This window comes from Mesoplodon mirus (assembly GCF_964341445.2).
Source record: "Mesoplodon mirus genome assembly, chromosome: 13".
Taxonomy (NCBI): domain Eukaryota; kingdom Metazoa; phylum Chordata; class Mammalia; order Artiodactyla; family Ziphiidae; genus Mesoplodon; species Mesoplodon mirus.
Genome location: NC_138989.1, coordinates 63276034 through 63290560, shown reverse-complemented (window position 1 = coordinate 63290560; position 14527 = coordinate 63276034). Strand labels below are relative to the sequence as shown.

Genomic DNA, 14527 nt, shown 5'->3' with positions numbered 1-14527 from the left:
TAACTATAGAGCAATCTGTAGATTTTGATGAGAGGAAATACAGTACAAAAATTTTACAGAATTTATTCTTCCTCATAGAGAATTTGTACTCGGAGACTCTTTCTTCATTTATCATGGAAGCTTCACAGGTTAGGGAGAGTGTTTTCTCATACTTTTTTTAGTAGCCCATCACTTCTTGGTATCCCATCACAACTTCAGAATATACTGGTGTACTGTGAGGTCAGTGTTGCCTACCAGCTTTACCCTGTAAAAATAGGATCTACCTGCTGTTTCCCTAGAGCTCTGCTTAATATTGAGGGATATCTTTTATATGTATGTTAACTCAACAGTTAAAAGCTTCAAGGCTGCTTGAATTACCTTAGTACCAAGATGTATGCAACCAAGGCCATATTATAAAATTAAAGCTTTTTCCTCCCTCCCTCTTTTTCTCTGCCTACATAGCCATTGTTTTTGCAGACAGTTTTTGGTCGATCAAATTTGAGCAAGTTAGTACCGGTGACTCTTAAAATCATGACTTCCCTTCTCTTTGAAGGGCCCTTTTAGTGGAATACAGTCACCTCCTCCTGTTATTAATTTTCTGGATTTAGGAAATTAATTTTGACCTATGATTTATTCTTCTTGCCCCTCTTAGTAAGGTCTTTATTTTAAGCACAATGTATATTCTGTTGGGCAAAGTTTGTGTTGTTGAAAAAGTTGATAGTTGTGTACTCTGCCCCAGTGTAATTTTGTCACTTGAAATTTGTTCAGCATTTATTCAGTTTGAATAAAATTTAATGGAAAAGAGTAGACTAAAAATAGTATCCATCAAAAAAAATGTTAGGTACCTTTTGCTTCTTAAATGTGTTTACTCCACATGTACTTTGGGAATTGGTATTTTAAAAAATTGTTTGTAAACCCAGCTAGCACCAATTATAGAGTATTTGTTGATACAAAGCTTGATGCTGAGTTACAGGTGAGGTTTCATGGTCCTAAGAAAGATGGAAAGTCAGAGAGTCTTAATTCCTTACTGCCATGTTTTGCTTTAACTGTGGCTAGTTTCAAATGAAGTTGAAGAGTGTCCACATGTCATCTTACAAACAAGCATTCCAGAAGGATTTGTTTCCTAAAGACCTTGAATTAAAAATCCTGAAAAAAGATAATGAACGTTCTCTGTCTTTACTAAGTGACTGGCTATTTAACAATAGAATAGGTACAATGTACAAATCACTTGCCCTGTTAGTTTTTGAATTATGTGAGTTTGGATGAATTTTTAATTTCAGGGAATTTATATTATTTCAAAATTTGGGCATAAAGTCAGCCTATTTACTTCATAAAATGTACAGATTTGGGAAAAACAGTAAAATATGTTAACTGTGTATTTCATACATAAATGCATTTCAAGCTGACATTAAGGAACTAAGACTAATATCCAGGGCTGATATTTAGCCAATATAAGCCAATATAGTCATACCGATTATTAAAATGTTGAAAGGCTTTCTTATCAGTTGATAAACAGAATAGAATAGGAACTGTTGTACTTTAGAAGAGTTACCAGTTTACCGTCATCTATGAATTATGTAGCAGTTACTACATCTAAATAGTTTAGTTTTTACTTTAGTTTTACTGTTAATATGCTCTTTTGTAATTAGTAATTACTTTGGGGCTTTTTTGTGCATAATTTTTATGTAATTAGTCATACTGTACAGTTTTGATATTTATAAGTTTAATAATTTATAATAAAATATTAAATAGAACACCAAGAATGGAGAGATGACAAACTTTTAATACATTTCTTAACATTCCTTTTAAACGTCATAAACATGAATCTTCTGAATCTGCAGGAGAACAAAGAAGAAATGATATTAATAATGAACTGCAGCTTGGAACATCTTCTGATACTGTGCAACAGTGAATGCAAAATAAAACATAATTTGTATTTATGGAATGGAAAACAGCTTGATTATTTCATGAAAAAATATGACTGCCTTATTATTGCTAGTGCCATATTTGTCAGGTGGGAATAGTGCTCAAAAGTTGTATCATTAAAATTTGAAAGTGCTAAACATTTACATATTTAATCATGTAGGAGTTATGTTTTGTTAAAGTTCATGGCTCAAGTAAGGAGAATGTGTTGTTATTAATAAGACATATAGAGTCAGTTTCACATGAAGAAGCATTTAAAATCTAAAACAACAATTTTATCAGTATTGACAAAAGCATTTAGAATGTACCATCAGAATTTTTAACACTACCTGCTTTTTAGTTAAAGATAATTGAGCATTTTCAACTGTGGAATACTTAGGAGGGCCTACAAATACGTCAGTACAGCATATCATTGCAGTTCAAACTTATGGTGAAATAAGAAAACAGCATTTTACTAAACAAAATAAGGCAATAACATTTGATCACTGTTCATGAAACTTCATCTATTTCATGTAAGAGTTTTAATAGTCTGTACTTACAAAGTAGAATTGCAAGACATTGTTGATAATCTTTTTTAATAGGAGGAATAACATCTGAAATACTATATCGAACTTCAGTGTTACTGTTTGAGAAAAATGGTTTCAGTGAGAAATATTTACATTAAAAACATTATTGAATTTTGTGTAGACAGCATCTGTGTAATGCTAGGGAGACAATGGGTTTCAACCAAAATTTCAGAAAAATTTCTAGACATTTTATTATGGCATTGTATAAGTTACTATATTCAGTTATCCCTGGATGAGGTGTCAAAAGATACAGGTCAAACAAATCTCTTAAAATGTTTTATCAATAGACTATATATCTACTAGCACACATGAAATAATCATCAAAGAGAATTGCAGTACTTCTGAAGAGATGGGAATTGAAATAATGAAAAATATGGAGACACTTGGCACCTCCTCGATGGGCAGTCTCCAGTGCTAGAACTGCAAAAACAGCTTGAAAATTATATCAAGCCTGTGTATTTATTTAAACTGAAGTTATGAAATGGGAATAAGCTTTAGAAAATGAGCATTTTGAGTGATTTGGCTTCAGTACACAATATTCCAACAGAAATAACAATACTTTCTGTAGCTTTATAAAGAAATTTTGTTATTCAAATGGACTGAGTGATTCAACAAACATTAAAAGTAATTGAATATTTGAAATTAAATAAGCTTTTAAAAGCAGAAATTACTATATAAATAATGTTATATACCATTTGGAGCAAAACAAAATTAATAAAATTAAGCCAATTAAATGATATGCAAATAAGCTCTTTTTGTGACGTAGTCCATAATAGAAATGTCGAATGTATAAAACTCTCAGAAGGTATTATAAGGGCTAGACAAATTGTGAATTACCGTTCAGCTGACGCAGAGAGAGGATTTACTGGACAGTATCATTAGTGTGAAGAGAAACTCTTTGCTTATTGAGATATGTCACCTACTTAGTATCAATTTAATGGGAAACTCCTTGGAAAAGTTTGTTGTGATTCCAGTATTGGCTCAAACCTTGCTGTATCATATAGCTAGTGATAGGCATATGAAATGAAAAATATCAGCAGTTTTCAAAAATGCTTTAGAAATTAAATGACTTCTTTCAAATGATTGGTGCTATAGCTTGTATTACTCGATAAGTATTTTTATCATACCCTTATTTAGAGATTATCAGGGAATAAATATACTTTAACTTTTTTTTTTTTTTTTTTTTTTTTTGCGGTACGCGGGCCTCTCACTGTTGTGGCCTCTCCCTTTGCGGAGCACAGGCTCCGGACGCGCAGGCTCAGCGGCCATGGCTCACGGGCCCAGCCGCTCCGCGGCATGTGGGATCCTCCTGGACCGGGGCACGAACCCGCGTCCCCTGCATCGGCAGGCGGACTCTCAACCACTGCGCCACCAGGGAAGCCCTACTTTAACATTTTGATTTATAAATTTTTCATACTGGTTATTAAATATTTTAAATATCATTTCCCACTAATATCCTCTCTTTAGAGTAACAGTCTAGTATTAGAGTACACTCTGTATGATTATTATACTTGAGATGACATTGAATACCAGCATATAAAAATTCATAGAACGAATAGAAATTGGCCTGTCTTAGTAACCTACACCTAGTATGATTTTTATTTTTTTTTAATGTTTTGAAATTTAGTCAAACAGAGGTCTATGGGGACTGACCTTGAAGTTTATTGCTAGATTTTTCAGACCTGAAATTTTTTATTATTTATTGTTATAACTTTAATATTTCAAAATGGTATTACTGGGCAACGTTCTACCACAGTTCTATTTCAAAAGCATAATTGGAGAATCCCAAAGCTTTGGTTTAGAAAACTGCATTAGCTTATAACTCAGCAAACCTTGGTAAGATTTAGCTTGTTAGTGAGCAGCAGTTAGCAAGTGCTTGCTTTGTGCAGCACGTTGAACTGTGTACTGCTACTCTTGTTGTGGGAACAGGGGAACAGAACTGTCCATGAAATAGACATTTATCTGCCTAAGAAGTGATATTTTAGATGAAGCTCAGTGTGGTGTATTTCTAAAAAATAAATGTGAAGTACCTTAAGAGTCTTAAGTATGTTTTTTTAATGGTCCGAATCCAGATCGTCATCTTTTCATTTTATTGCTTCTCATTCTGCTAAGTGATAAAGGGGGAAAGTTTGCTTTGACTAGTCCTATTTATCTGAAAAATTTTGGACTGCCCCCTTTAAGTCTCTGGGAGGCGGTTTTTCTAGTTGTTTTGTTAGGAAATATGTTCATTTTGGGGTTTTATCCACATAAACATCCTGAAATATCCTGATCGTGGTATAGACCTTCCCTATGGCAGAATGGTAAGACCTTAACCCAAATGTTTTATGACTTAAGATAAATAAAAAATGATTTAGGGAAATAATTCTTGTCTCCAACATATGAGACAACTATTAACAGAACATTTTTGTTTTAGGTTTGGATTTTCTTTCCCTTATTCCAGTTGATCCCCAGGTATGTATCCTGAATTTAAGCAACTAATTTGTATTTGATTGTTGGTTGTGTCATACTAACGAAAAATGACCAGTTGCATAAAATCAGGACAGTCAACTCTCAGTTACTTAAATTGATGGAAAGGAAGTACTATATAAATATTTCAACATTTTACTTGGAGGGATGAAGTTGCTAGTTCTCAGTTTATGATATTTTGGCCTTTAATACTGGAATTTTAAATTATATTTTATTTAGTTTAATATAATCAGTTGGCATTTCTTACGAGCATTTGAGTGATTAAAATGAGGGGAAGCAGTGCTACATGACTGGAAGTTAAAACCTTATAGAGATAAGTTGTAAAACACTTGCTCTATACATAGAAAATAGCTGAAGCTGATTAAACAGACTGAATCATTAGCTTGATTCTTCCTTGTTTTTAAAGGCAATCAGATTCAGACTTTGGAGATGCCCTAATCTAAAATTACTATAAACCAGTAATTCCTGTTTTCTTTGTCAGGGATAAGAAACTCTAGTATCCCAGCGTCCCAACATGAAAACCTTTCAGTGAGCATGGACTCACTCCACTGATAAGGCTTCTAGCAGAGGTAGAGCAGAGGAGGAAAAGGCATGGGAAACGCTGAAGGGAAAAGCAAAACAGAGAAAGAGACTTTGAGAGAAGTGTTGAGAGTAGGGAGGGATAGAGGACGAACCATGCACCACTGCTTCGTAGGCTGCTCAGAGTCAGCTAACCACAGGTCTTGTGTCAGCTTCCTGGTTCAGTATTCTGTATTTGATCACATAAACAGCACTGGAAATTGGGGCCCAAGGGAACAGGCACAGAATGAGGAGTTTCTTTTTCTCACCCTGAGTTGACTTTGTTACAGCAGTAGATTCTATAGCAAAATATCTGTTTTTTTAGGAAATAGATTCTTCAGGCTTAAAGTATTACTGTTTTTAATGTGAATCATTCCTTTTTAAAAAATGATCTTGGAACCTAGAGGATTTTGATTTTATAGGGCTATTTAGCATGCTTGGTGTCAGGCTAACTTGTTGCTAAGCCAAATGAAGGGTGAGGTGGTGCTTTCAGTTTTCCTTGAATCCTTAGATTTGTTCTACTTTACCTCCACATTGCCCCCTGAATCCCTGTTATCCTTATGCAGATGTGTTCAAATTACACATAAAGGCTACAGAGTTAGATTGGCTGCAACCTGAGTATTGTAAGATTTCAAGATGTAGAGGCTATTGATAGCAGGACTGTAGTATCTAGCATTCATTATACAAATGAAGAAGAGTACCTTTTTACTCCTAGGTGGTCAAAAACTGCCTCAGAGGTAGTAGAAATAAAACGTTAACTTTCTGGGCTTTTTCCAGATTCTTGGCTCAATTTTAGTGGAAAATTAGAAATTGCTTTTAAAGAAGTTTAATACCTGACAATGCAACTCTCTGTAGAGGTTCTTAGAAGCTCTTTAAGAACTCCCCTTGAATGTCTTTGTGCCTGGCATTCATTTTGTTAAGGAACCAAGACAGTTGTCCATCCTAAAGATTAAGTTACTTTTTTAAAAGTCACCCTGAATTTTAGTTGTTGCCCTTCCACTGACTGGCAGCCTTAAACCTGGGGCCGTTGTTCCCATTTTGTGGTCTTTTTGAAGATCATGTAGTCTAAACAACTTCAGTTTTAAATTTCTGTTTTTAATATCTCTGATGATAGGCTGAATAATATATAGAATTGATAATATTGATCAGATATCCTTACTGATCTTCTTTCATACAGTCAATGTAAACACAGACTTAGGACCTCTCCTCTTGTAATGTATACTGGACCTCACTTACCTCACTCAAGTCAGTGCGGTTGTCTCTCACATAAAATATTCTATGGTGATAATAAAGCTTTTAGCTCTTGTCTCTCTCTGTTCTCCAGGTCAATATTAGAGTACTAAACTCAGGTTGGATTAGTTTGGGAATCGGCAACTAAGATGTTAAAGAAACCAGAAATTTGAACAGTTGGAAGGGGGTGTCAAGCAAGCATCTCAAAGGAAACTAGATCAGATTAGATTTCCTTTAAGATTTATTCCAAAATTTTGTGAGTACCTGAGATAACTGTCTTTCTGAGCATCCCGTGGTAGTTAGCTACCATGTAGTCTCTATATTAGAATGTATGCTATCTTCTAATTACACAGGTACTGTTATATGTATGTACAAAGGGGTCAGATGCTGCCTTCCCGCTGATCAGTCTTAACATTATTCCTTAAGGGTCTGATTAATACTAAATTTTGAGAGAATTATTGAATTTTGCATTAGCATTTTTCTTAACACCATTAAAATTAAGTTTATTAGCCTTTTACAGTGTGTTTTAAATCTGGTATAAATACATTTAGTGAGCAAATTCTTTTTGAGATTAAGTATGAGTCATAATTTTGGGGCCAGTATTTAGTATTAAATAACTTTAGTTATTGTTGACATTTTTGTACTACTACATATTTGGTCACAACTTCTGTAAGTTTTGAGACAATCAGGAATATGCTGCACTCACAAAATAATGTAAAATGTTAAAATTCATGCCACCTTCCATCCAAAGATGTGAAGTTTTGAGAAGTTTTTAAGTCCCACTGAGATTTAAATATGTGGCTATCACTTGTGCATATCTAACAATTTCTAGTCTCTGTATTTAAAATCAATGTAGCCTCTTCCTCATCGACATCATTGTTTGTTTCAAGCAGTACTGTCCTCCTATGTTTTTGGATAGTCTCACCTCACCCTTAACAGCAAGCAGTACGTCTGTCACCACCACCAGCCCCCATGAAAGCAGTACTCATGTTAGTTCATCCAGCAGCAGGAGTGAGACAGGGGTCATAACCAGCAGTGGAAGTAACATTCCTGACATCATCTCATTGGACTAAAGGAGGACTCACTCGATTCTAGGAATCATTCATTAAAACTGCTGTTTCTTGGATCTCTGATCCGTGGAAGCTATTTTTTTGGTAACGATTACTTTGATATTTATTGAAGTGTCAAATGAATCCTTTTGCCTTCTGAGAGATGAACACAGATGACTGCAGCAAGAACCACATGACATGCAAGGATTTTTCTTATTCATGCTGTACTCTGAGCATCAGATACATTCAGCTGTAACTGCATCTTCTTGAGAGATGGATTTCAATTTCATATGTTACTGGTTGGATTCTACAAATCAGTTAAAATTTTTTTTGTTGTAATAAACAGCAATAAAGTTATGTAAATATTCAAGTAAACTTTTTTCTAATTAAAAAAAGACGTAATCAATGATTCTGAAATGACAAGTTTTGTTTAATCTGATGTGAAGGAAAAAATATATGGAAAGAAGTTACGTTTGCCGAATGAGTCCTTTCCATGGAGATTTGTTCTATTTCGTTGAAGTAATGAAGTCTTGATAAGTGGCCAAAGCTTGGGTTCCACTTTTCTTCCTGCAGTTCCACTTTTCTCCCTGATTCCATCAAAGAAAAATGGCCTTTGTATTAAGCATTTTCCCCTGGTTGTTGTTTACACTTTGGTATTGTGTGCTGATGAATGCAGAGTGAAGTTCTGGGATTTGGCTGTTCTTTATTAGTGATTATGTTGAAGAAACCCTATGCAGAGTCTACCCTGACGTAATGTGTGTTACTTTGGTAATCGTACATTCTTATTCTAGAGGTTTCTATAAATTGGGGGCTTACCTTCTCAAAAAAAATTCTCTGCAGCCGTCAAATGAAATGTTTTTAGATTAAGGTGTGGGCTGGAATGTTTGTTAGAATTTTGTTCACACTGTCTAGAAATATTGAGAGGTTGGAGGCAGTGGAAGAACAGATTTAGGGGCGGTGGGAATAACAAAGTTTAATTTCTTCCTAAGAACTTCTTTTGCTCGTTTATTTATTATAGGATAATTACATTATCCTCTATTACATTATAGGATAATGTACAGATCTGTGTTGAAACTTTTCAGTTTAGTAACACTGACAAAATATGTTTTAGATCTCATTTTTCTCATAGCAGTGATTCTCAAACTTAAAGAACAAACAGTAGCAAGGGGATGGGGATGGCATCAGATTTCCCTTTCCTTTTTTTAAAAGGAAATCTTTCCTGAAGCCACAAAAGACAAAACAGAATTAGAAATGTTTGAATATAAGAAACGTTTGAAGAGGAGAGGATGGGCCTGAAACCCACTTTGAAAACCACTCTCTTACTGTGTGTTTGGTTTTAAAATCTCTCAGAAAACTGTTTTACCCTTAGAGAAACATTTTTATCCAAATTTTATACTTTCCTTTGCTTTCATTTGGCTGCAAAATTTTGAGTTCTGAAGGACTTAATACTTCCCTAATATTTAGCTTTCTCTCCCTAAGCTGTATCTACTTTAAAAATAAACCTGTGTTAAAAATGATTAATCTAACTGATTTCTCAAGCCGAAGTGCCCAGATGAAGAGTCCACCAATTTCATTTAGGATAGGGAACAATCTGGGTTGGTGCAACTCCAGGGAGCTGACTTGTCACTGCTTGGTTTTTCACACCCTCCCAAGTTCTCATGCCCCCCCACCCCCCGTGCTCTTTTTGTACTCATTTAATTTCATGTGATTTTCTACATCGTCCCTTCTTTGGCTGCATTATCCCCTTAATGTATTATCCCTTTTGGAGAGTTATAAGCATGGAAAACGAACCTGAATCTTCTTGCAGTAGTTGCATCATAGTTGCCAGTTTTACCTTCTTAGTCCACGGTTACCGTCCTTTGGTCCAGATACAGAATTTCTTCCTAGTAAAATTTTATGTTGCTGCTCTAAATATGGATGCAAGTTCTGTTAACTCTGTAATCAGATAGAAAAAAATAACCTGATTTGTGTGGTATAATTTGTTAATAAAGAAATGCTGTATATTTGTTACCATTTTGTTACCCTTTAGATGCTCAGAGACCCTCCCCTCCCCAATTTAACCAACAGAGTTTTATCAGGTAAATGAAAAGAATTAATAGAAATTAGTGTATTTACCTGGTTCTTGTAAATGATACCTCTGTGCTTTTATAGTTGTGCTTTGTTTCCTTTTCACTGTTTTATGTGAACAGTTTTATGTTCATTTTTGGTGCTTTACACTGAATTACATAAATTTTTAATTTATCTCATACAGGCGACTAACATTTTTTAAAATATACTTTTAAGTTTATAATCTTAAAATTAAGACTTGTGTGTATGTATATTTGAAGGTGAGTACTTTTCTTCATGCTTTTGGCCCTGTGACCACAGCATGCTTATTAAGCCACTGTCCTTTTTTTAGAATGGTCACTAAATATTTTTTACTGCGGCTCTGATTTTGTAGCAGTTTCTTTTACTAGTCCAGATATCTGCTCAACCAAGTATAATTCAGTCTCAGAGGAGGTCATCTATAGCTGTTGCTTAGATGTCAGCCAACCAGTGATTATGTTTAAGGAAAGGAACTGCAGTTATTAGTCTCTTACAAACATTTAGCCAACCTGTATTTTTATCTTTATTCACATAGAAACGTTAAAGGATTTCCTTGCTTTGGTAACTCGTGACAATGTAATGGGTGCTGAATGTAGCTTCACGCCTAAGGTCTGCCTACATTCACTTACTTTCTGACCCTTAGGTGAGCCGCTTTAGGATTCTGTTTCCATTTCTGCCCAGAAGGTATAAATTCTTGGCATCTGTCATGGAATAATTATAAAGGCCAAACAAAACAGTAGAATCAGGAAAGCTAGAATGAAAATATCATGATTTGGTGAAAGAGTGTGAGTATAAATAAGGAGATCCATAACTCTTGGTATAAAACAAGTTTCCCTAGGGTAGAAACTTCGAAGAATTTGAAGAAAGGTAAGATGTTGGATTTTAGATGAATGGTATTCAACAGAGACTATTCTGACTTTGGATTCTGACCTTTGAACCATTCTGCCTTCAGACGAGTCTTGGACATCCGTCATTTAGTAACCGAGTTGTCTGCTTTTCTTCTGCCAAAAAAGTATTTATTGTTAACATTTTGTCTTTTTAAGTAAACTTGAATTTTATAAAGCATTAGTTCTCAGCTTTGTCTTTCATTTCTCTCTAGCCCCCAATGGGTGTAAAAAAAAAAAAAGTCCCTCCCCCCCACCGCCCCCAAGTAAACGCTTTTATTTTCCTAATCTTTTTCATCTTGGAAAATGTAGAGCAGTATGCCATTTAAACTTGGGTCTGACGTTGTATTTTGTGACCCTGGATCTGTGTCTTGTGGGAGCATGGAGTTGTCATTTAGGTTGGTGATTGATGTCTGAACCTGATTCACCATCTTTTCTGCTGCGGTTCTACACTAATACGGTGAAACTTGTGGAAAGAATTTAATACTTCCTCTGCTTTTTTAAGAATGACTGGTTTGTAAGCCCCCACTTTTTTGTTAAGAAACACGCTCCAATTCCTAGGAGAAACAGATTAGGCTAAATATAAATGCCCATTCTTTAATGCTTGCCTGACTCAATAATGGTTTTTTTCTGTTTATGTTTAGTAATACATGCTTATTGCGGGAAATCTAGACAATACAGAAAAGGCGAAAAGGGCACTTTAATATTTTTGCATATTTCTTGCCAGTCTTTTAGCTACTTGTCTGCAATTTTACATAGTTTCATTCATTCTCACTATAATTTGTGCCTTGATTTTTTTCTCAGTCTACAGGCATTATTCCATGTCATTAAAAACTATGCTGTATGGATGTGCCATGCTTCCTGTTACCTTTCCCTGTTGGACATTTTAGGTTGCATCTCATGATGCAGTGTTACAGTTCATGTCTTTGTGCATAAATGATTTCCTTAGAATAAATTCCTAGAGGTGAATTTCTGAGTCAAGGATGTAAATACTTTGTAGTTTTTGATTCATATCATTTTTCCAAGTGGTTTTACTAAGTTATACTGTAACCATTTGGTATGAGAAGAACTGTCTAACCATATTTTCCAAGAATATGTGCTATTTAACTCTATGCAGACATCTGCATTAAGAACCTCCACCTTCTGACCCTGGTGAGCTGGGGAAACTGATTTGGAGATAATGGGCAGAGACTTTGCTGGGATGTCTCAATTTCAAATATATGTATCTGATATGTTCCAGAAACACCTACATAAGGATATCCAAATGATTTTATACATAGTTTTACTTGCACTATGAAGTAGCCCATTGTTACACTACATTTTCTGTTTTTAGTTAGAAAATCTTGCCTTTTCTTAAATCTTTTGTGCCTGGGGCCAGCCTTTAGTAGCCAGCTCTTTTTTTCCTCTTCCTGTAGGCTCCATTTTGGCCTTTCTGAGCTCCCCAAAGCCAGTAGGATCTTCTGAGCCAAAGGCAGTCCAAACCTAACTGGAAGAGTGGTAAGGCTGAAACAACAACAAAAGCAGAGCTAAGCTTTGCTTTTTCACTTTGTCTTTTTGTGTTTTCAGTCCCATATTGGTGTTCTCAGGGCCGCTCTGGGGAAAGAAAAACAGATTGCTATCTTCGGATGCTCAAGGTATTATTTTCTTGATTGGCATACCACATTTCCCAGGCTGCTTTTTCTTTTTGAATGGATTTTAAGGCTGCTTTTATGTTCTCAAAGCTCAACTCTTTTTATGTGAAGAAGAGTGTTGTTGTGTTATAAAATATCCCTCTTATTTTGGCCTTCATCAAACTATTCAACAAATATTCAACGTGTTTTGTAAGTGTATGTGGGGTAGAGTAGTATAAAAGATCTGGTCCCATACTTCAGAAGGCTTATAATCAAGTTTTCAAAACTCAGGAATTCTTACCTACTAACAGACATTCTAAGAACCTTACAAAAATGTCACATTCCTTACCATGGTCCTTCAGAGGAAAGTAGTATTGTCTCTGTTTTGCAAAGGAAGAAACATAAATTTCGCAGTGGACTTGGCAGTCTGAAACAGACGTACCTCAAAAGCCTTCTGACTAAACTGAAGTGACACTAATTAGGTAGGCTCTTTGGGAGACTGATACGGTAATCTACGGTAATCTAGACATAAAGTTACGAGAACTGATTTCAGGTGCTGGCCACAGGAATAAGTAAGGCGGGGATGCTGGAGCCATTTCAAAGGAAGACTCAAGATTCAGTGTCTGAGTGGTTACAGGAGTAAGGGCTGAGTCCATTTCTCAAGCCTGGGTAATCAGGATAATGGTGATATTACAAGACAGGAGGCAGTTAGAATGGACGTTAGTCATTTAGGGGAGACAGTGGTGAGTTTGATGGGAGGGGTGAGATTTCAGAAAGGAAGTGTCCAAGAAGCTTATCAGTTCTGCAGTCTTAAGTCTTAAGAAGTGCAAACTTCCCTTGCCCTCCGTTTTCACCTTCACTTGTCTCCCTTCTATATGTATTCTAGTCACTCCCAATTGCCTACCCTCCCTCTCTCCTCCCTAATCCAGGCTTGGCTGCATGTTGTTCTTTTGATTTTTCTCTTCACTGCCTTGCCATAACCAGTTTGGCTGTCACCTGAAGGCCTGCCCTAGCCTGCAGCTCTCACCAGTGGGGGCTGTGTCCACATTCCATGTATCTCAGGAGATGGTGGTTGCTGCTCTTCCTCTCTATGGTAATTTCTAAATAATTTCTCCCAAAGCTTCTGACAAAAATCTGCCCCTTTTGCAGCCTATGCCAAGAAGTTATACTATCAGTTACCTCTACACTTGCCACTGATCACTCCTTTGATTTCCTGAAGGCCTCACTTCCTAACTCACAGCACAGTTTGCCATCTCTGATTCTTTCGTATTCTCAGTATCTTCAGTGTTCTGGTGGATGATCCATCCAACACCCTGGCCAGTGAGATTTTTGGTTACCTCACCTTCAACATTTTCTTCCATTGAAACTCCCTACCACTGTTTAACCCTTTCTGTTTCCTTTGTACTTCTTGTCCAACTTAGACTCCTTCATTATCACAGCCTTCAACACGTCCTCAGACCCAGTAGAATATACAGATAAGTGAAGAGGGAGATTACAGTGCAGCGGTAAAAGGGACAGGGTGCTATAGGAGCACACAGATAAAGAGAGGACTAAAAATGTCCAGAATAGCTAGAAATTTGCTAAGTAATATTCAGTATGTAAGATATCATGAAAAGCCTTGTAAAATAGCAAGAATTCATTGAAGAGTTTTCATGATCATTCACAGTAATGAGCGTTTCTTGAGTTTGATATGATTATCTCCATTCTACAAATGTGGAAACAGATTCTGAGAGGGTAAGTGACTTGCCTAAGGTCGTGTAGCTCGTAAGCGGGGAGCCAGGCTTCATACCCAGTTTTTAACTACCTTCTCGGAGAGGCCTGCCTTGACCATTCTATCTAAAAAGGAGGTGTTTCCTAACTATTCTAATCTTACCACTGTTTATATCCTATATGGCAGATAACACAACCTGTGTTTATTTTATGTATTAGTTTACTGTGTATTGTCTGTTTCCCTTGCTAGATTGTAAGCTCCATGAGGGCAGGGGTGATATCTTATTTCACTTGCATCCCAGAGCCTAACATGGTGTGGCGCATAGTAGGTGCTCAATAAATATTTGTGAATGAAGAAGTGGTGGATCGTCATTTGTATTTGACTTACGCTGACTGTGGAAATCACTTGATACCTGAGCAGCAGGCATTCACAAGGGAGGGAAACGAGGAGGCAAATGGATGAAAGA

At 36.0% G+C, this 14527-nt stretch overlaps 1 protein-coding gene across 5 annotated transcripts in view; it reads left to right on the top strand.

The window, feature by feature from the left end:
* PIAS2 (protein inhibitor of activated STAT 2) overlaps positions 1–11668 on the top strand; it is a 90026-nt gene extending 78358 nt beyond the window's left edge. Inside the window, exons 15-16 of one of the 5 annotated variants that reach the window (XM_082640859.1) lie at positions 4882–4919; positions 7613–11668. In XM_082640859.1, coding sequence (XP_082496985.1) covers positions 4882–4919; positions 7613–7795 — 221 coding nt within the window. In that variant the 3' untranslated portion in view covers positions 7796–11668. Of the gene's footprint in view, positions 1–1820; positions 3135–4881; positions 4920–7612 lie in introns of those variants that run through there. The other 4 variants (XM_082640857.1, XM_082640858.1, XM_082640861.1 and 1 more) reach the window with 4 other exon arrangements.
* The last annotated feature ends 2859 nt before the right edge of the window (positions 11669–14527 follow it).